The sequence below is a fragment of the Pollachius pollachius genome (assembly GCF_949987615.1).
Source record: "Pollachius pollachius genome assembly, chromosome: 1".
Classification (NCBI taxonomy): Eukaryota; Metazoa; Chordata; class Actinopteri; order Gadiformes; family Gadidae; genus Pollachius; species Pollachius pollachius.
In genome coordinates, this window is record NC_136934.1 from 40,957,217 (window position 1) to 40,979,751 (window position 22,535).

Here is a 22,535-nt window from a genome sequence, read left to right on the forward strand (position 1 = left end):
GATGACTTTGTACGTTAGGCACAATCCTTAACTTCTAAAGTCTACATTTTTGATGCCATTTCTATCTCTCAATTTAAGAGGGGAATCAGACGATGCACTTTTTCTACGGCCGACCCCCTCCACGTCCAATGAGAAATCAAATAACAAAATAACAGAGTTGGTAACAAACCTAGACATGCAGTAGCCCACTGGCCGCATGCGTTCTCCATGTCGGATCACTTATGACATACGTAACCGGCTTACGTAAAGGCGTACGTTGCGGTGCGTATTAAGAGTTCAGAGACAAAGAGACATAATTTGTTTAGATAATTTTCGCCTGTTTCAGTGCGGCAGACACATTCTTTCTCAGTGACTGTGGATATTATGACGGAGGAACTGAAACCAAACCAGACCTTGAGTTTAGCTGCCAGAGTTTGGGATCCAAAAGAGTTCCGGCACTCACACACACACACACACATACGCACACACACACACACACACACACACACACACACACACACACACACACACACACATACACACACACACACACACACACACACACACACAATTACACATATGCACACCAGAATACTCTTGTAATTAATGGATTTAATACTTACAGATTTGTCTTGCTAGACTTATCAAAACGAATAATACCCGAGGCTTAATGGGGGAATGGAAATCAAAGAATTGATGATGTGACCCCATTGCCATTGTCATATGATTCCACTTAAATCCAATCATTTGCTAAACTGTGAGCAATCTCGGAAAACACAGGAGGAACAATGGAGTGGCTTTAGTGAAATGTGTTGTGAAAAAGTGATCGCAAGCATTGGTCTGATGTCTCTGAAGTCCGGCCAGGGGAACGGAGATAGAAGCCAGATATGAGGAAACTGGGGAAATACAGAGGACCTCAAACCAAATACGAAGGTATCCCTGCTTCTAACGGACTGCTTCCTGAGCTCCCTCTATCCCATTGTAGATTGTACACATCACTTCAAGGATGATTGTTTCTCTAGTTTATTTTTATGACCTGGTATCTGCATGTAATAATACTGAATGTTTTCCTTCTTTCGCAGTGATTTGTTTCCGATCACATGGTTGTTTTAGACACAGGGTCAGTTACGATACGATAAGATCTATATATTATTATATTATCTTAAGATATGTAAGATAACCAAGGCTCTTGTTGATAAACGCTGATTTCATGGCCAATAAATCTTGGTGTTGTGAGCCTTGAGGAAAGAGGTGTTTTTGTGGACTGTTTTGGAAGGTCTTCAAACCGGTGTGCAGCTGATGATCTTTATGATCCAGAGAGTACCGTCACCAACCCTGCGGCAAGTACTTTTTCATTTTCCCTCTGACTATAAAACATATTTTCTTTTCCTATCCAACAGTTCAAAAAGACAGCCAGGAAACTGTCATTCCTAACAGGAGAGAGCGGCACATATATACATTGTTAAAAATAATATATAGAAAAAAGAAAGCCACATCCTCTTCATGGTCATAAATAATATAAAAGACATCACCCTTCCTCATATACCTGTCAATATCTTGGAGAAGTCCACGGGTTCTTGACATTGCACTTAACCAAAAGATGGATCTCCTCGTTTTCTGCAATTATCTGAAGGTAGCCAGTGCTCCCGCCAAGACTGGGAGTCAAAGGTGACTTGTTTGTGTAAGCAACAGTGGCTCCAGTTACAACACACACACACACACAGAGTAAGGCCACAGCCAGCATGTATATGACAGGCAACTCAACGCACACGTCGTTTAGAAGACGCACACACTTCAACTTCCCTGAGTCCCATTAGACAGAGTCTTCTCCCCAAGTTCTGCATTAAACCACTCCATCTCAGGAGCCTATAGGCTTGCACCACGGTTACTCTGTATGTTTTATTCAGAGAGGTGCAGGTTGCACTCTCCATCATCATTAAGGGCTTCGTCGGTCAGGGCGCCTGGCCAGGATGTGTAACATCTTCCAGAGGCAAAGTCAGAAGAAAAGCTGGCTGAAAGTAGATGCAGGACCATAAGCTGACCGTTGTCGAGGGAGTGAGCTGGAGAGTGGTGCAGGGAGCAGGGCGGTGGGGAGGAGGAATGGGGTCACTAAGGAAGGCAAAAATAATGGGAAGTTCAGTAGCAGCAAAACTAATCCACCATGATTTTGAGGTCTTGAGAAAAAAAAACAACAGGAAAGCAACACAAGGGGTGTTGTCATGTGAGGCAATCAGAAAACACATGTTGAATGTCAGACATCAGCGGAGCTGGTTCGGGCCATGGCACCCATTCATCTTATTTTAGTGAATAAAGAGCCTGTGTTTGTGGGAGTCGCAGCTGGTCTAAATCTATGCCTCTGATTAGCTCGCCCCAGCTCCCTGACTGTGTGTTTAGCTGCACTTCATGATATCACCCGTCGCAAACAGCAACTAATAGGAGGGGACACGCAGCAGCCAGCAGTAGGATTGTGCTCACTTCCCACACGCGCACACACACACACACACACACACATGCACACACATGCACAGACCCCTGAAAATATGCATGCATGCACGCACTAACAGCACAAAGCCCTTAATAAAGAGCTTGTACCATATGATGTGACGTCTTGGATCAAATACATATGCTGGAAACGCGCTTGTTGTCATGTGCCAATGTGCACTCATGTGTATCTGTGTATGAATGTGACAGGCGGTGGGGGGTGTGATGTCATTCAGGGTGTGTGACAACATATGCTGTCGTTTTGCCATCCATTTATTGGGATGGATTTTTGGCATAGAAGCTTATAATTGAGCGTTATGGAGAAATATTTTGTTGCATTGTAAGTCTTATTTGATTGTAAACATGAATAAAGCAGTAGTGAATAGTGAGTTCCTTATTTATGAAACATTGTTCATACATGGATACTCATGAGTAAGCTATTCATTTAGTTGTACACTATTAATAAGGTAATAAGGTAGTGGTTTGTAAGATCATTTTTAAAGTTCAAGTAATGGATTTACTTACTGTTTACGATGCGTTAGTAATGCTTTATGAACCCTTAACAATGCTGCTATTCATGTTTGGTTTAGTTAGTTAGAAATACTTAGTTAAGTATTTTCATGTGAGCTTAAGTTAAGACTAGCTAGATCTCGATGAGGTCACACAAAATACTAAACTAATGGATCTTATCATGAATTGCATTGAGTTTTTATGAAGCATTATCAAAACATTGTAAATAGTTTTTAATCATTAACTTAGGCACCAAGCATTTTCTCATTTTCTTATTAATAATTTAGAATACATTATGAATTGCTTATTAATGAGCATTCATTTATGAACAGGCTTCATGAATGCTGAATTCACTTTGAATTCAATATGAACTACCTCTTTATACATTTTTCAAGGTTGCAGTTATTCTATTCTCACTTAAAGCATTTGCATCGCTCTTGATGTGTAGCTCACTCATAAAAAAGGATCAGTGAGTAATGTTGAGTCAGTGCGTCATATCTACGTTTCAAAGTATGCAATTCATTTCCTGCACTCTTTGTTCATGGCACTCGATCAAGCTTTGTGATCGGTATAAGGGAGAGAGACAGAGAGACAGAGAGAGACAGAGAGGCAGAGACAGAGAGATTTAGAGACAAAGAGAGAGTGAGACAGAGTGAGAGAGAGAGACCGAGAAAGTGAGAAAGAGACAGAGAGGGACAGAGAGTGAGTCAGAAAGAGACAGAGAGATAGGGAGAGAGAGAAACAGAGATAGAGAGAGAGAGTAAGGGGGGCCCATTCAGGCTCAAAACCCTTCCAAAAGTGCAAAACCAAACACACTCCACTCAAATCCCAACCACCCGCCGGAAGTGCATACTAACCAAAAATATCGAATGCAAATGATTATTCCACAAATTCCCCTCTCGCCGGCATAAAAAGCCCCCTGCCGCCGCCGCTACGCCCACCCGACCCTCTCCAGTGTCCTCCCCCCTGCGTCCTGACTCCACTCCTGGCGGGGCGGTAGCTCACTGCTGATAACTGGAGTGATTTCTCGGGGGCTGCGTTAAGACCTGCTGCCGATCAGCGAGACGCACTTCCTCTGCCTGATGAGGGCCGGGGGGCCCCGGGGCCCCGCGCGTGGGAGGAACCCCGCTCCAGTGCACGCGTACGTATGCATGTGTATGTGTGTCTGTGTCCATGTGTGTGTGTGCCCATGTGTGTGTGTACGTGTGTGTGTGTGTGTGTGTGTGTGTTTTGGAGTGCGCTCTTGCAGACTCAAATCACTGGCCTCCAGTTCATTCCCGGCCGAGGGGGAAGGCTACACTTACACGGCCGGTGCTAAATCAACCGCTGTGGGGTGAGGTCATCACCCCCCCCCCCCCCCATACCCCCCACACTTTCCTCTTAATGGAGATCTAAGCTCGCTAACACATGCTGATAATGTGTGTGTGTGTGTGGATGGGCGCCAATGGACTCAAGCACTACACCAACGACCCACACCATCCCCCACCTCTCCCCCCGCCCCCCGCGATCCGCCTTCCGATCTTATTTAGTTCAGCTTAAAGCCTCATTTAAAGTGTGTGTGGGATGGGGCCGGGGGCCCCGAGAGAAGGAGATGCCTACAGAGTGTGCTGTTACCACCGCACACTTACCAGGACTCCAGGAGCTCACCACAGACGCTTACGCAGACATTAGGTGATGGAGAAGGCCGGCGCGCAGAAGGGTTTTACCTTCCCAGCGCCGCCTCCTGTGTCCTTTGTCAATCGATACGCATTCCTGCGCATCCCTAATGCAAACTGTAATCCCTGGCTCTGATGTATTTCCCTTGTCACAGCCGCAAGAGAGGAGAAAGTGACACCCGATGGGCGGCAGGGCGGCCGGCCCGAGGAACAAATTACATCAGCGGCCTCGTCTCACCTTGATGCCATTGATTTGTAATATTTTCACTGTCATGTCGTAGAAAAAGCCCTCTTAATGGCGTCTTTACAAAGTGCAGAGCGAGGCTTGAGTTTCAGGATCATTCAATTAGGAGCCAGAATGAACGCTCTTCCCTGCCTATGGATCAGGAAACGGGATGAGGGCAAACACAGGAGCGTGTGTGACAATAACGGTGCAGAACTAGGTCTCGGCTACAGGTTTCGGATTTTACTAGTGGCCGCTTGAAGCGGGGAAGAGGAGACGATAAAGGGTTGAAAGGCGGCGAAGTGATCCGGTAGGGAAGCGATGATTTTTACAGAGCCCGATAACACATGGACGTCCTCCTCGTACGCCTTTGTCTGTTTATGAGGTGCACACAAATGGGACTCATCAGGGCTGACAGATATGCTGACAGCCGCATTTCAACTCAATTACAGATCCACGGCCCAACTCCCCATGTCCCCTACTGCCTATTGCGGCTATACTCCCAGAGCAATTGGGTAAACAATGTGTGTAGTACACACACGTGCATGCATGCATGGATGCACACACAAACGCACAAACACACGCACACACACACACACACACACACACACACACACACACACACACACACACACACACACACACACACACACACACACACACTCCACCAACCCCACCTAATTGTCCCGGTGAAAACACCCAAGAAAGTTGTATCGTTAAGGGCAGGGAGAGAGAGCCAGAGAGAGCATGGGATAGAGAGAGAGAGAGAGGGAGGGAGAGAGAGAGAGAGCAGCAGCAGCCAGCCCTTATCTACCCCCCCACCCCCCAGGTGTGACCACCATCATCACACATGCTCCCTTGATGACGACAGCTGCAGGGCGGAGGCCCCGTGGGGAGAACAGGGGAACACGAGGCCCGGGCCCCCTGCTTGCAAACATCTCTCCCAGCGAGAAAGAGAGAGAGAGAGAGAGAGCGAGGTACGTGTGTGTGTGTGTGTGTGTGTGTGTGTGTATGTATGTGTGTATGTGTTGTGTGTGTGTGTGTGTGTGTGTGTGTGTGTGTGTGTGTGTGTGTGTGTGTGTGTGTGTGTGTGTGTGTGTGTGTGTATGTGTGGCGCGGGGGATCTCCGTTCAGGAAACCCTGAACCATTGTTTTGCTTCCTTCATTAGTTGCCGTGTCAACAGGTTGGCGGTGTGCGCGTGTGCCACTGTTTTTGTTCTCGCCGCACAACCCCGGCCGACCCGCGGCCTCTGATGTTTTGACAGATTGGTTCAGATCCCCATCAGGGCTGTGGGGGACTATTGTGGAGCCAGCCGCGTTCGCCGCTACAACAAAAGCCGGGTCGCACCTTGCGGCAAAGGCAAATAAATGGAGCCGGTGGGGGGTGCCTAAAATTAACACGGCTTTGACGTAAATCCAATCCCAGAATTTCATCAGGAAACAGTGAAGGGAGGGAGGGCTGGCCGGGCTTGGCCGGGGGGAGAGGGACTGCGCAGATAAGGAGGTGCATCAACAGTTTCGAATCCACATGGAAAACATGGCCGTGAATAGAAACCGCCTCGTAAAACACACTCACACCACTCACACCCGGGGGGGGGGGGGGCGTCGGCCGTGGAGTTCGCCCTCCGACCTTGACCTTTGGAGCGGGACACACGGAAGTTTGCGTGACGACTCACCATCGTCCAGGTACATCTGGTCCAGCTCCTGGGGCTCCTGTTTGACGGTGACCGCCGGGGCGGGGGGGCTGGCGTCGTCCCGCAGCAGGCCGGGCGAGCCGCCCTTGGCCTGGGGCGACCCGGCCGCCGCTTGCTGCTGGCCCTGGACGGGGCTGTAGGCCTGCATGAAGGGGCTGTCCCCGCCCGGGGTGGAGGGCTGGGACCCGGGGGAGGACGAAGCGCTGCTGCAGCCGTTGGCGTAGCCCGGGTGGTAGCCCGCGCGAGTGCTGCCCTGGGGCTGGAGCGGCGGCGCCAGGGCCGAAGGGGAGGAGCCGTGGTCCGGGGAGGACGGGCGGCCCGTGGCGGTGGACGGGCGGCCCGGGTTCTCCTGGATGATGGACGCCATGGAGCTGTTGGCGAGGCACTTGCTGTACGCCGCCGCCGCCACCGCCGCCGCCGGGGAAAGGTCGTGCAGCGTGGGGCTGGAGCCCGGGGAGGCGCGGTGGGGGGGGCAGGGGGGGTAGTCCCCCATGAGGCAGGCCTCCCCGTCCCCCAGCGGTAATATGGGGGAGAGCCGGGGCCGGCTGAAGTAGGGCTTGGTCGGCCGGGGGGCGCCCAGAGAGTCGTACTCATCGTTGGGCTCTGTCTTTATTATCGGCACTGCAGGAAGATACAAGAAGACACAAAGAAAGAAAAAAATATATCGAGATCTACGGTGGGAAAGGAAGTGGAAGAGCGATGGAAAGATGTGTTGAGTGGTGCGGGCGGTCCACGTGGCCCAGGGAGAGAGCGAGGGGAGCCGCGGCGGAGAGAGCCCAGGCGCTGGGGCTCAGCCACGCCTCGAGGCTGAGGATGCCCGCGCCTCGGCCCCAGCACATCCACCAGGGAGTGTGGTTCTCAGTGCTGAATTGGCAGGGAGCTCCAGAACAACCCACCCCCCCTCCCTCCCCCAACGCAATACACACACACACACACACACACACACACACACACACACACGCACACACGCACACACACACACACACACACACACACACACAACCGCCAATCTCAGCTCCCCCCTTACCACTCCAAAACCGAAAAGAATTGGGGGTGGGTTGGTGGGGGAAAAGAAACAAAAAAACGTATGAGTCATCACTTTCGGAAAGCCACAGCTGGCTCTAATAATCAAAAGACCTATTTTCTTTGGACTCTCCCGGGCCTCTGACATCCCATAAAAGAGTTGCTTTAGAGCAGGGCGCTACTTCTGCTGCTGTGGCTGCTTCTACCAGAACCCCCCCCCCGCCCAAACCCCACCCCCACCAAGATTCATCCACGCTCCGAAAGTAATTGTTGCAAAAAGTCCAAAAGAGAAGGAGGAGAGAGTGAGTGCGAGGCGGGAGAGGGAGAGGTCTCAAGGCCCAAAAGTGAAGAGCAAGAGGGGAAGATGGACAGAGAGGGCGAGCGAGGGAGAGAGAGAGAGGGGAAGTAGAGGGATGATTTGATTTTGATTGGGAGGAATGAGCCCCTTAAGAGGCGGTAGTGCTATGCCTGTGGTTTTAGGAGTTCAGGAGTCTCAACTAATGAACTAATGCAGAGAGAGAGAGTTCAATGACCTCCCCCACCCCCAGCCTTCATCACATCCCACTCCTCTTTCGATCACCCTTGCCACTCTCCCTCAACGGCCGTCTACCAAATCCATTTAGAGGTCGTCTAGTTCACTTCCTGATCATCCTGTGAGGAGGCAGTCATGCCATCCTTCCTGTTTTTATGCGCAACCCAAACTGAAAAATAAAGAAATTATTATTCTATTTTTATTTTATTTTTTCTGGTTTATTGAACACTCAGGGGGGCACTGAGCGGAGAGAGAACGCTTTAAGAGCGGGTGAGTATTGCTATGAGTGCACAGCTCGCGGCGATGCCAAGACACCACTAACAGGGTCGGCGTTAAGATGCCCGCATGGACAGCAAAAGGCCTTTGAGTCACAATGAACGCACTGTTTCTATTTCGGCTCATTGTTAAAAACATTAATGGGTGTGGTGAGAGTCTGATGCCAACCATAAGTGTTTTGGCTAAATACGCCCCTGTTAACATTTACTCATGGCCCCCACAGATGTGAATGAGACGTCTTGTTTGAATGTTGCGTTACTTTGCACTTATAAAACCGAAGAACACTTGGGAGACGCATGAAACGGGAACGGTGCAAAGTAGTACACCGTGTTATACTTCATCCCTTTTTATATATATATAAAAAATGCGTTGTTATTATTATTATTTTATTATTCGCTCGAGTCGGAACTCGACTCAGACGCGGTTCCGTCCTGTGAGACCTGATGCTGAGGTGCTCTGATTACCCACCAGGGAGGATCATTTACGTCAGCTCGTGTCTGCCCAGCTGGGCCTGGGGACAGGGCCCGGTGCCTGGGGAGGGCAGTGGGAAGACGGCTTTGCCCCGCCCTGAGCTCCCTGTTTGGGGGGAAAAGGGCAGAGGAGCTCGCTTCACTTTGCTCAGTGACTGCAGTATCTCTCTCTGATACATTGATACAAAATATGGATATTAAATAAGTAGTGGAGGGATAGGGATAGAATGAATGGCTGCCCCTTGGGAAGAGCATACAGTGTCAATGTTTTATGTTTTATTCTTTAGATAAGATAAGGGGTATCTGACACGGAGGGGCAAGGGGCTGTGAAAAATATATTTGGCTTATGAAGTTCTTCCGACTACAGCAAAAATACACCACTTTAGGTTGTCTATCCAATGGAAGAATTAAAGTAGAAACTATGAATTCACATTTTGAAGAGGTGAAAATGTGTTCTTTCTTTTCAAACCATTCTTAAAGACGGATTTCTCAACCCATATTATGCAATGAATGGCCGATAGCATTTGGTGTCTGTTTTCAGACACATCATTCACAGACGCTAAACAGAAACCTTCCCCACAGCCCCGATCGCATACCCCCCACCTGCTCATGACCCCCCACTCCTCATTTTTTGCGAGCGAGAGAGTGAGAGAGTGAGCGAGTGAGCGAGTGAGAGAGAGAGCAGAAGGCAGAAGGCAGATCCACCATGTGAGCCCGGTCCAACGACTCAGCTGGTTTCCATTTCCTCCCGACCATGTGGGTTAAGGCCCTCAGACAACTGATGCACCACACATGTGCTCCTCCTCTACCTCCCCTTCCCCTGCACCTCCTCCGCCTCCTCCTCCTCCTCTACCTTCTCCTCCCCCTGCTCCTTCTCCTCCCCCTCCTCCACTTCCCCCTCGCCCCCCCTCCACCTCATATCGTCCTCTCCTCCTCTTCCACCTCCACCTCTTCCTTCCACTACTCCTCTTCATCTCTCCCTTCTCTGCTCATCTTGAAGCCCAACCTTAGAGGGCCGCTCTGTTATCTACCGGCTAGTGATGAATTGGTGTTTAAAGTTGTGTGTTGTGTTTCCGTGGACAACAGCGTCATAGAGGACAGAGTCTGCGTATGTTTGATTGTGCCTGTCTGTGTGTGCCTGTCTGTCTGTGTGATTGTTTGTGTGTGTGTGTGTGTGTGTGTGTGTGTGTGTGTGTGTGTGAGAGTGTTCAATTGTGTGTGTGCGTGTGTGTGTGTGTGTCTTTGTGTGTTCTTATGTGTGTGCTTGTTCAACAAAATGAAATGAGTTAAAGACACAGACAGTGTGTCATAGAATGAGGTGTTCTAATCTTATCTGTTTGTCCAATATTTATAGTGCGCTATACTCACGGCTGTGTACCACCGTAGAACATCATCAGGCTGTAGATCATCTCCATTATGAATGGGTTCGATGAGAGAAGCCTCTATGCCACCCTCGTTTTCTGTTGAGTACCAACTGAAGAGGCCCAGACTGCTACACAGAGAATGCACACTGCACTCTCTGCACTCATCTCTGTAGTGTTATAGTGAGTGGAGTCTGCCAGATGGCCAGGTGGTGTCATTCATTACAACCTACAGGTGCCTGCCTCCCGCGCCCCCCCCCCCCACTGTACAGACAATCTGCAGGACAGCTGGCTGTCCCAGCATACAGTCGGTGGGCCGGGGGCGTGGGTGTCTAACACTGTCCCAAAGTGTAGACATGACAAAAACAGGTCAGGTTTATTCTTGACCATTTTGGGAAAACATGACTGTGTCAAACAGAGCCCAAAAATATTTGTGGAAGGCATGATGAGTAGGAGGGTGGAGGAGGAAGGAGGAGGAGGGGGAGGAGGGGGAGTAGGGTTGGTGATGGTGGTGGGTTTAGAGAACAATGTGAGCTTCATTTACTTTTTCCTGTAAGTGTCTCAGAATGTCCTCATGACTTCAGCCAACATGCATCCTTCGCTTTCTCTCTCTCTTTCGCTGACCACAAAACCAACTGGGTTGGGGTGGGGGGGGTGGGAATGGGGGTTCTGCACCCGTTCATGTTAAGAATAGAACTTGATATTACAGAGGGATCTCCAAGCGGCCTGTAAAAATAAAGGGATTCCGAGAAGCTTCTGGCTCACGCTTCAGTCATAGCCGGCACACTGTTGTTTAATGTGGTTTTGCAACTGAAAAAATGGTTCCTCCTTTTTTAAAGTGCAACACGTCATGTCTCTGCTCCTGCAACAATGATGGGACGGGACTTTGGAAAACCAGGGCTACCACTGGGTACCAGGCGAGGACAGTTGCCTTAGTGTTCGCCTTGTCATTTTTTGCAAGGATGCAGCCCCATTTGATCCGCGGTCACCTGCAGGCCTTTGGTATCCTGCTCAGGTGTTTTTGTTCTAAAAAAACACCTTTTTGGAAACATTATTATTTTTCAAGGCTTCGTCCAACACTCTGGTGTTTTCCTATCTGCAGACGTACCTCTATAGTCACTTTGTTTCTAGGGTCCACAAAAGCAATTTTTACTGGTACTACCAAGAACAAATATATATATATTTTTCGGTTGAACTGCTGTGCTCGCGTGGGACAGTGCAATGTTCTGTTAAAAATAACACTTGGGGTTTCAAGCCACACCACCACAGTTTCACACTCTTCGCTGGATGCACGTAGTTTAATGAGAACCAATAACACGCCAGTCACGTGGACACGATGGAAAAATAAAAGTTGTTTTCACCAGCATCTGAGGCCCAGAGAGAGTTTGCTTCGTCCTTCCGCTTCTCAAACAAGTGCAGCTATTTTAAGACTCTTAGGTGAGCAGACACCAGTGTGAAAGAAAAGGCTCTCTATAAATACATTCATTCACCACAATGGTGCTTGAAGTGGGACTGCTTGCCGGAAGGCCTGCTTTCGTGCACAGATCAAAGCGATGACCGTAGTGTGATGACTGTGAGTGTGCATGTGTTTCTCTGCACACCATGCACCTCTGTAGGTATGCAGTGGTGTGTGTGCAGGCTTTGCGCCATGCACAACCTCCCCCACTCTGTGTAAACTATTTCTGTCCTAACACTCTTAAGTTTAAACCTTGAAAAGCAAGATATAGGCAACATGCATCCACACAGCTGATTTTAGTCAAGATTTCAGGCGTGGTTAATCTAAATAATTAACGATCATCTGAGGCAGTGTGGGTTAATGTGAATTAAGCTCTTTGCAAGAGCCACAGGTCCTGTGTGTGTGGTCTGCTTCCCTGCACTCGTGGTTCACTTGGCAGCAAAATAGAAATAGCAACAAGTCATCTTTTAATTAGAGTCTTGTTTATGCTTGTGGAAATGACTTAGTGATGCACAGTTAAGGCTTGGATGCCTCTCTCTGAGTCTCTATCTCCTTCTCTTCCATATCCGGTTGGTATATGGAGAGGGGGGGATGCTATATATGGCCACAGTTTGTCAGCCTTGCACTGGTCCAGCTACCCACAATGCACTTGCTCATCACATTAATCAGGCATCTCCTAATAGGGCCCTGCTTTACTTTCTCTCAGAAGCCTGGCCAGGGAGTGAATCGTTGCTTATCCCCAAGGGACCATAAATACATCTGGTGATAATCTAAATGTCACATCCTCTTACAGGCTATATACCTACATGATGTGCAAGCTATAGCAGCAGAGCTGAAGGTTCTGAGACACTGATGAGCAAAAAGAAAATGCCATTGTTCTGATCTAATTGAGGGCAGTGTTCATCACAGGAGTTGACTCTGTTGAAATGTGACCGTGAAAAGCCTTCACCTGTATGTATTTGTAAAAAGACTTGGCTGACAAGTTCTGGGAAGTATCCTTCTGATTCAATCACGCATTCTTGAAATGCCTCAACTTTCTGTAGAGGCAAGGACACAGAATGAGTAACAAGGAATTTATGGGATTTCAGGTTACTACATGAGTAAAGTACCAATGTGTGTGCATGTGTCAATGTATGTGCATGTGTGTGTGTGAGTGTGTGTATGCACATGCATGTGTGTGTGCATGTGTTTGTGCATGTGTGTGTGCATATGTGTGAACATGTGTCTGTGCATATGTGTGTGTGTTTGTCATCTAAGCATGTACCTGTGCACATGTGTGGGTGTGTGTGTGTGTGTTTTTGGTGTGATGTAGGATATGAACTCAGAACCCCTCCCCCCCCCGTCAGGTGATTGAGATTTACTCCTAAACGTCAACACTGGCCAGCGGGCCTGTCAGTCAGCAGGTACACCTCATCACGAGGGAACGCAGCCCCACTACAGAGTAAACACACTCCACCCGACTCCTCCCTCACACCACCCCCACCGACGGACCCCGAAGAGGTGGGGCCGCCACGCTTAAATGAACTCACAACCACTACACAAACATCATCAATAATATAAGAATCAAAGACGATCATCAATAATATAATAATACCTACAAGTGCCATTTGGGTGGACGCTTCAAGAGGTTCTTCCAGAGAATGTCAATATACCAGAGGCAGGCTAGTATGATCCTCACTGGCTGGGCAATCAAACCTCTCAATTAACTCAATGCAGCAATGCTGCCCCAATTCAGCTACAAGTTACCCGTATCTTAAAAGAATGCCATTGTAAGCTGTATAGATGTGGCAATATGGATACACCAATCAATAGATACATCATCTGGGACAGATGATGTATCTATTGATCACAGCAGTCCTACTGTGTTACAGCAGAATTTCTGGGGGGAGACAGCAGAGGGCCTGGGCCGGAAACCAGGAATTAAAAATGGCTACTACACGTTGTTTCCTGTTTTGTCATGGAGATATTCTATATATGTATTTCTACAGTGGTAGGTCTACACAGTATTAATTTTAAAACCTTTCCAGACACTTTTATCAGTTGGCAGAGTTTGTGTTACACGCATACAGATTCCGCCTCCAGCAAAATAATTGGTTTGAACAAATATGAAGCGAAAGACAGTGAAACCCTGCATTCACCAGATAGGAGCTCAGCCATCAGTCTTTAGACATTAATCATAAGTCTGATTTCCAGAGCTGTTGCAGTCTGACCAACAAAAAAACATTACAACTACAAGGGGAAGAATAGAAAGAGGATTTACCAAAATGTCCGTTGGAGGGCAGGTAGGTGAAGCGCTGGCACTGGCTTCGCTTCCTCTTGCCGTTGCAGACGTAGAAGTTGACCTGCGCCGGGCTGGACAGCCTCTGGTTCCGGTAGGGCGGGATCTCCACCACAATCGTGTTCTGGGGGAGAAGAAGGAACCGCACTCATTTTTAGTACGACACACAATAAAGAGCTCTTCCGATGATGACCCATCTACCAACAATGACATCCTTTCTATTGTGTTCAGATCAGCAGATCTCCTGTGCTGTATGAAGTGGTTTTGAAACGTTTTGGTTGCAAGAGGGGAGGTGGGGGGGGGGTAGAAGGGATGCACCCCTGCGAGGGGATCATTAATCAGTGGCTTGTGTTTATTGTCTCACTGCGGACCTTTTTGGGCGCAGCCTGCGGACGCATGCGGGCTGAACAACAAGGTAGGCGAGGTCCCCTGGACTGTGATCTCTCCCCAGACCCTCCCCCCCCCACCTCCCCCCAGGGCAGAGGGGAGGGCAGTGCGACAGATGTTTGTCCACAGCCCCGGTCGGGTCTCACAGGAAAAAAAGAAATAAAAAAGCCACCAAGGTCTCCACCTTGTGTGCCTGCCTAGCACAGGAAGGATGAGAGAGAGAGAGAGAGAGAGAGAGAGAGAGAGGGCGCCTGTCTTTATTTGTTTTCACAGCTACGTCTCCCTGTGGAGTGGCCTCCCTCCAGCTCTCTCCGCCCCCACCTCCACCACCGTCGCCCCACCCTCAGGCCCCACCACGGCAAGTCTGGACGGACATGAACTTTTGACTGCTCTCTAGCGAGAGGCCAACAGCACACAAAGAGGATTCTGTCGGTGTGTTTACGTCTGTCTGCAGCGAGCCCACCTCCCCTGCTGGCTTTGTCGGGGGGGGGGGGGGGGGGGGGGGGGGGGCTGGCAGGATGCAGCTTTTTGACGGCCCCTACTGCCCGTGAGGAAGGCAGAGAGGAGGAGCACAGCACATGTGTCCCTGTGTTTCACACTACTGAGCTCTAGGCTGCAATAAAGGTACAGGTAGGGAGGTGGACTAAGGTGAATTCTGGCTCACAACCTTTTTGTCTTGCGCTCTCTTTTCCCCCTCCCTCGCTCTTGGTTTCTCTGTATCTCTCTCTCTCTCTCTCTCTCTCTCTCTCTCTCTCTCTCTCTCTCACATTCAGCTCGTTTGTTATCAATTAACCCCCTGTATTGTTTGTTCATTTTAAATTGACTCAGCATTCCGCAAACACCCTCCCATTCCCCAACTAAGCCTCGCCCTCCCTTGCACCATGGGACTCAGGTCGTCAGCACCGTTGGCCAATTAAGGTTCTGAGAGTCCACATCCAGCCCTGCTGATGCAACACAGGGCACACAAAATAAATCTAAACGTTTGCATCAACTAGCACCCCTACCTCCGCTCAACAGCACCGGCAGCAGCACCCAGGATGGCCCTGATGCGCAGCACTTAGACACTCAGGCCAACAGACACGCAAAGTGCACTAGCGTCCACTCCACAGGAAGCATCGCCGGGCTCCGGCCTGGTGTCAAGAGCCTTACTGCTCCAAACCGCAGCCCGCACCTCCATCCACACATAGTGAACTCAACGTCTGGCTATGCTACACCATGCTATGCCATGTGAGGCATTACGTGTGTGTGTTTGTGAGGACCAGGGACATGTGTGCATGTGTTTAACACGACGGCCTATTTGTTATGAGCTCATGCACTTTGGTGGCAAAAACAATATGGCTCACCAGCCTGTGTTTCTACGGTGTGTTCCACACTGCGTGCACGCACGCACGCACGCACACACCCACATATACACGTCCAAGTACACGTACACATACATGTAAACGTATACCTACACAACACACACACACACACACACACACACACACACACACACACACACACACACACACTCACACACACACACACACAGACAGATGTCGGCACAGAGATTTTGGTGAAACTTCCATTCGGGATTGCATGGACTTGATCAACAAATTCTACGCGGCAAGAGCTTAGCAAAGGTTACATCAGAGCGGTGCAGAAATCAACTACAGAGAGAGGGGCAGGGGTAGGTGGGTGGGGGGGAGTGGGTGAACACAACAAGCTCTTCCTCACGTGTCACTATGATGAGCTGGGCCGAGGAGGATGACTCAATACTTACAGACTTGAAGGAGTCCTTGTCCACCTTGGCTTCCGTCTCCCACACGTGATGACCATCTAGACAAGAAACAGCAGGGGGTTAGTCCATGATGGGGACAATAGGTCACCTTCAGATGTGGAGATGTTGTGGAGCTAGCATGGGATAGATCTGTGCTATGGTGTCTTTATGAAGGTTCCCTTGCAGGGTCTGTTTAACTTCTCTTATCACTCATCTGATGACTCAGAGACAACAACAGTTTGCAGGTTTGCACATTAGCTCTGTGTCGTTGCTCTTCTGCAGAAGGATGTGCCATTGTGACAAGTACCCTTATTTGATCTCACACACTATTTCTTTACTTTCTCTTTTTTGTCACTTTGCAAAGAAAAGAAAAGAAAATTGCTTTCGGTCATTGGTTTTATCTACATAACAGCTTTTGTTTTTGTTCTCAACTTGGGTCGGTTGTGGTATATGAACATTTTGCTTTTGTTTGCCGTCCCATTAAACCAACCCTTAACCCGCGGCCACAGACAGAGAGCCAGCAGAAGCCGTCATGATCTTTATTTTTGGGGTTTTCTCTGTTGGGGTTTCATTCCGTACCCCACACAACAGATGCTGACGGCGCTCTTCTGCTGTCACCACTCGCTAATGCCTCATTGTTTTCTCAATTTTATTATTTACATTCTTCACAGCCACCATCGTCAGTGATGTCATCATACCCAGCCAGGGTGAACCTCAGTAAATGACTACAGGGTTCTGCACAGAACGTGTGTGCATGAGTCAATGGTACGGGGCGCCGTGGCGATTTGGTGACATGGAAGTTAAAGTGATTTGTCTCGACGGATGGCCAGCGCTTTATGAATAATGAATTCAAATCATTGATAATAACGTTGGATGGATAATCTATACATGTTTACTCTCCTTAATGGTCATATATTTTTCACATAACAACGTGTTCAATAATAGAAGATCCCATTGACCTAAAGCTGAGTGTGGGCGTGTGTGTGTGAGAGAGAGAGAGAGAGAGAGAGAGAGAGAGAGAGAGAGAGAGAGAGAGAGAGAGAGAGAGAGAGAGAGAGAGACACACACACACACAGAGACAGAGAAAGATACAGAGAGTGAGGAAGAGAGACAGAGACGGGGAGACAGAGATAGAGAGAGAGGAAAAAGTGAGCTAGCCTCGGCCTTCTTCTCTCTGGGAGGTGCTCCAACATGGAAGACCTCAGACTGGGGTGTCAACCTGATGCAGGACAACATGTTTTTCTACTTCTTCATACGTGGAGAAGTAATCTTATCTCAATCGCTGCCTTCAGGCCATTTCTCACTTCAAACTTCAAAATCTCAGCATCACTTGGAATAGAGATGTAGAGATTGCAGAAACTTTCAATTCGCTGTAAATATGATACAGACTTAAACTGTATCTCTTTCTCTTTCACATGCAAACACACACACACACACACACACCTACACACACACACACACACACACACACACACACACACACACATCTACCTTCGACCTCAGACCGAATTAGGACAGTGCAACATGTGGTGTGTGTCGGCAAGTCAGACATCACTGCACAACAGAGAACCACAGAACTTTCCATTTGACTCCCTGCAACATCTGCAAAACACTTCTGTTCCTGACAACACCTCCTCCTTCACGGAGCCCCAACCCACACCAAACTGCATGTGCACACACACACACACACACACACACACACACACACACACACACACACACACACACACTCACACAGATACAGACAAGCATACAGACAGAGGTCATGAAAGAAGCACCATCAAATATACGCTGATTGTTCAAGTCCACGGCGGATGACACACACAGGTGTCCACAGACACCCACCAAGACAGACACACAGACACCCACCCAGACAGACACACACACACACTCAGACTAAGCCATTCTGCGAGACTAAGTTGCCATAGGGCAGATCGGCCAGCTGCCTGCTGCCACAGTGACTCAACCTGTGGAGAGTCATACTAATAGAGACGGCCAGGATAATACGCCCCGTTCTTCATCATCAGATCAGGGCACTAGCCGAGGACTCCGCTGGTTAACCACGGCTAAACACACAAACACAGGTAACTTCGCAACTCCACAAAACGTTGTAGCCACGGGGTGAAACAAACCCAAACCTTAACCAGTGGTGATCCTCACTTTCTGATTGGGTCAGATAGACCTCATCTGATCCGTTTGATAGGAAACACAGCAGACTGAGAGGGTGTGACTGATTGTGCGCTGTTTGTGATGTTGTTCAGAGGTTTGTGGAGCACTGGCTTGACGTCTACAGCTCTTACACAAGGGAGACGGGCATGTGCCTCGGCCATGATTGTGGTGTATCCCGACAGCCGGGCGGCCCCCCTCCTGCCAATGAACGTTCACTGGGATACTTTTATGAAATGGAAAACATGATTCATGGCCCTTAATTGAAACAACTTTTTTTTTTTGTGTTTCGGCTTTGTTTCGTTTCCAGAGATGATTCTGAGGTCTCGCTCCGGCGTCTTTCCTGTTTACGTGCATTCAGTTAAAGTCTCTGCGTCTGTGCCAGCGTTGCTGTTGCTGTGGTTCTGGGAGCAGGCGGGGATAGCACTATCTATCTGTACGCACATAGTTCAGGGCTGTGTTTTAAGGATCAAGGGTGGGGGGAGTGGAGGGAAGAAGAGACGGAAAGGCCAAAAGGGAGTTCCTCTGTGACCCTTGGAGAGGAGGGTCACAGAGGACCCTCCTCTGTGAGGGTCCCCCCCCCACCCCCAGTCCCCACACTAACCTCTCCCAACCTCCCCCCTTACTCTCCCTCTTCATTGCGGTCATACTCCTGTCCATCGCCCCTCTGTAGGCTGAAACACATTCTCCATATTCCTCTCTGTCAGAATGTTTGTTCATCTATTTGTAGGTAAGTACATTCGTGGGCAGTAAGGGATACATGTTGTGAGTGGTAGGTTACAAGGTCACTGTGTTTTGGGTGTGTGTGTGTGTGTTCTGGTTTGTGTGTGTGTTGATGTGTAATCAAACAGGGTGCGGCATGAATTCAAGAAGGGAGATTCCTTGCTACCGAACCCTATTGTGTTGCAGAGATGTCTCTTCATCACTTCATGGCGTCTGGTGTGCACTAAAGTGGTGGTTTTCCAAACCTATAATTCCAACAGGAACTTCTTAGAATTATGACATAGTATTAAGTCATTTGGCAAATGCTTTAATCCAAAGCGACTGAACGTGAATTCAGCTTAAGTCATTATGGAGCAGGTAGGGGGAAGGCATCTTGCTCAAAAAGCTAGCCTGCAGACCATTTTGTACTGCGTTGCCCGTTCCCCAGCAACGGTACACACTGACATGCAATAGCAAGCATTGTAAAGTTGTGGGGGTTAGAGTGCTACTTAGCACAAACTTTATGAACGACGATCACTACGATGAATAAACCATAACGTGAACTGCTTCGCCGGTCCTGTGGAGTCAAGAGCGATGGGAGTGGTGGTGGAGCTTCACCACAGAACCACACCCACACTCACACACACCCTTACCACATGCATGCACACACACACACAAACACACCCACACACCCACGCAGGTGCCCACAGTTTAAACACACAGTTTATACACCTCTGCCTTAGGGCAGAGGTGTAGGCCCGTCTAGACATCTTACTGGAAAGACAAACCAGACCAGGGTAGTACAGGGTGTTCATGAATTCATACACAAGACAAAGGTGTCTCCTGGAGCAGCATCCAGGCCAATAAGCTGGGAGGGAAAAGTGCAGGCCTCGGTGTTGCCTGGACTAGCGGCCCTCAAGTGGTCTAGCCTAAGGTTCCACATCATGAATCTTTAAGTCATGACCCAAAACGAATTGCAGTGTTAATTATCAATATTGGAGAAATCAACAGGGGGGAGGGACTACTTTGTTGTTGAGTCTCTTAAGGCTTAGGCTATTGGGCAAGGCTGCAAGTAGGGCTGCAGCAGAGAGACGGGGGAGACGGGGGAGACGGGGGGGACAGGGGAGACGGGGGAGACTGGAGCTCTGCAGGCTGCAGGCCGAGCTGTGTGGTGCGGCAGAGCTCCAGTCAAACCAGATGTAGAAACCATTCCCTGCTCACCGGGGAATTCCCTCACCTCCCCTCCGAGGCGGTGCACAGGCTTTCCTCGGTTTTTCGCTCTTTTATTCTGCTCTCTCTCTCTCTCTCTCTCTCTCTCTCTCTCTCTCTCTCTCTCTCTCTCTCTCTATTTTTTTTTACCATGCCTCCCACAATCCTTCCATCCGCAGAAAGTGGGGCAAGCCAGAACACACACCGCATGGAGGTGCGCTAGGTATGCCTTCCTGTCGCAGTGCCAGGAACGTGATGTGGGCACACTCAGCTCAGAGTCACATTTAGCATGGACTCAAAAATAATACTAATAATAATAATAATAAATACATTGATAAATAAAATGAACAAAAGATACATGAATAAAATTAATAATTGATTTACACTAAATGATGCACTCCCTAACACAAAACTACTTGTGTTAATAATAATGCAAAGAAAGTGAACCAAATGCATGCAGCAAAAGGCTGCAGTAAAAAGTAATTTCCCGTCCCTATGTTTGCCATGCTTCCTGTGCGTGTCGCGTCTGTCCCTTCTCTGCTCTCTGCAGGGATTCCCTCGCGGATGACTCACTGAAAACACTTCCTACACGACGCACAAACAGACCTGCAGGCTACAAGGCTAAAGGACACACAGAACAATGCGCATGGGTACACACACATACACACACACACACACACATACACACACAAACCGAAATACGCTAGTTAAAATGACAAGAGGTTGCATCTGTGATCCTACAGGTATGAGTGGGGGATTTAAACACACAGAAATAATGGTTTTCCGGATACACACGTACACTGAGATTCCCAAGAGGAGTGGGTTGGATTTGGCTGTGTGTGTGTGTGTGTGTGTGTGTGTGTGTGTGTGTGTGTGTGTGTGTGTGTGTGTGTGTGTGTGTGTGTGTGTGTGTGTGTGTGTGTGTGTGTAAGGGGAGAGGGGACGGCAGGAAAGCAAAACAATTAGAAGGCAAAAGGCGGTGTTGTTGCACTTCCAGAGAAACACCCACTTGTTTACAGCACACCTGTGGTTGTGTTGTTTTACTTTGGAAACACACTCCCGTGTTTGGCTAGTGGCTATATACAGGCCATTCTATGGGATTCTAGTCTATAGGATTTATGCATCATTTGTTGCAAAAGAGATTTTTCATGCAGTCCAGGGAACTCTGAATTGGACGATTTTGGCTCAACTTGATTGGTTATGAAAGTTGAATGTCAAACACTGCCGTTATTCCGTAGGATCGGGAAATGTGAAAATGTCAAGGGTTTATTGGATTTTTATTGGTTTAGTGGAGTTTCCTATAAACAAACAAGTCCAAACTTCAACATCAGTAAGGGCTATCAAAAGTTGATTTGGCTGTTACAGCTTCTGGGCATTTGAATGTTCATTTATGCATGCATGTTTGTGTATTTCTGTGTGTCTGTGTGTGTGAGTGTGTGTTTGTATCGGTGTGTGTATGCTTCCTGCTCGTAGAGGCCTGTAACTTAATTATCACATTGCAATGTTCTGTATGCAATGGGGCAAAGCCTTTCATTAATGCTTGCCAAAGGAAAATGTAACCCAACACATACAGGCTGAGATATGGTTTCATTTTTACGGTTTCACTTTTTCCCCTTTATCATTTTGTCCTATCCAAATACACACACTCAGAACTTTTGTGGCTTCAGAACATTAACAAAACAGCAGGATTCCCAGATTAAAATGCCAAAAATCAATATTTGGTAGTTTATTTAAGGGATAAGTACTTTTCCACACTCATTTTTTCTCAGAACTAATAGACATTAGTGTGTGTGTGTACTTGTGTTTCTTTGTGTGAGTGTGTGTGTGTGTATGTGGGCGCGCGTGTGTCTGTGTGTAAAGGTGCTTGTGCGCATGTTTGTAAGTGTGTGTGTGTTTGTGTGACAGTATGTGTGTGTGATTGTATGTAGGTGGGTGCATGTGTATCCATCACCATACACTTTGTTTAATGGGCTTTTGACTTGGAAGACCCTGAGAGTGGTGGGTCATTAAAGTTTACATAAGTGCAAAGAAAGTAGCAGCACCACCGGACACTCGCTCCCTCCTTCTCTCTATTGCTCCTTACCTCTCTGTGTCTTTCCCTCTCTCTCTCCCTTCATACCACAGATAAGGAAAAACAAACCTCCAGGCAGGAGCCCCAAGACTCACAGCAGCAGCTAATGTCTTTAGCGGGAATCGGGGAGAGGGCCGCACGAGAGCAGGGAGATTAGGAGGAGGACACAAGGAGCCAGACATTTTGAATCACCGAGAGGAAACGCCAAGAGAGACGAAAAGAAAACAAGAGCGTGAAGACGGGAGGGAGGCCGGAAGGAAAAAAGTGAGAAGAAGAGGGAGAGAGAGAGAGAGACACACACAC

At 48.5% G+C, this 22,535-nt stretch overlaps 1 protein-coding gene across 1 annotated transcript in view; it reads right to left on the bottom strand.

Moving 5' to 3' along the window:
* LOC307073125 (nuclear factor of activated T-cells, cytoplasmic 1-like) overlaps nucleotides 1-22,535 on the bottom strand; it is a gene marked incomplete at its 3' end in the record, with an annotated part of 56,178 nt that overhangs the window by 11,080 nt on the left and 22,563 nt on the right. Inside the window, exons 7-9 of the mRNA XM_079732828.1 lie at nucleotides 16,088-16,143; nucleotides 13,921-14,062; nucleotides 6,525-7,163 (exon numbers count right to left, since the gene is read on the bottom strand). Coding sequence (XP_079588954.1) covers nucleotides 6,525-7,163; nucleotides 13,921-14,062; nucleotides 16,088-16,143 — 837 coding nt within the window. The remainder of the gene's footprint in view (nucleotides 1-6,524; nucleotides 7,164-13,920; nucleotides 14,063-16,087; nucleotides 16,144-22,535) is intronic.